The 411-nt window shown below is 40.6% G+C and overlaps 1 protein-coding gene across 1 annotated transcript; it reads left to right on the forward strand.

The window, feature by feature from the left end:
• Nucleotides 1-411, forward strand: PGSY75_0045600 (putative EMP1-like protein; the record flags this gene model as incomplete). Its single annotated transcript, XM_018783570.1, has 1 exon — nucleotides 1-411. A coding segment is annotated over one exon (411 nt), but the record flags the coding sequence as incomplete, so codon positions are not given.

A 411-nucleotide genomic window follows, 5' to 3' on the forward strand; every position in this document is an offset into this window, starting at 1 on the left:
ACCAAATATCGTGGCAAAACATACATATATGTGGAAAATGACGATAGTGACACATATATTGGTAATATATCGTCGAGTGATGTGACCACGTCATCGTCCGATAGCGAGGTTGACGAACTGGATATTAATGAGATATATGGATATGGTGGTGGTAAACACAAAACACTCATCGACATAATACTACGACCTAGTGGTACCACACATAGTGGTACGACACACAGTGATATACCACGTACTGGTGATAACATGGACATAGTGGATACCACCACACCTAGTGATACCACAACACCTAGTGGCACAACAAATAGTGGTACAACAAAACCTAGTGGGACCAATACACGTGGTAACATATATAGTGGTATCGATAATACTGTGGATACCACTACATATAGTGACACCACCACATATAGT

Source organism: Plasmodium gaboni, assembly GCF_001602025.1.
Source record: "Plasmodium gaboni strain SY75 chromosome Unknown, whole genome shotgun sequence".
Taxonomy (NCBI): domain Eukaryota; phylum Apicomplexa; class Aconoidasida; order Haemosporida; family Plasmodiidae; genus Plasmodium; species Plasmodium gaboni.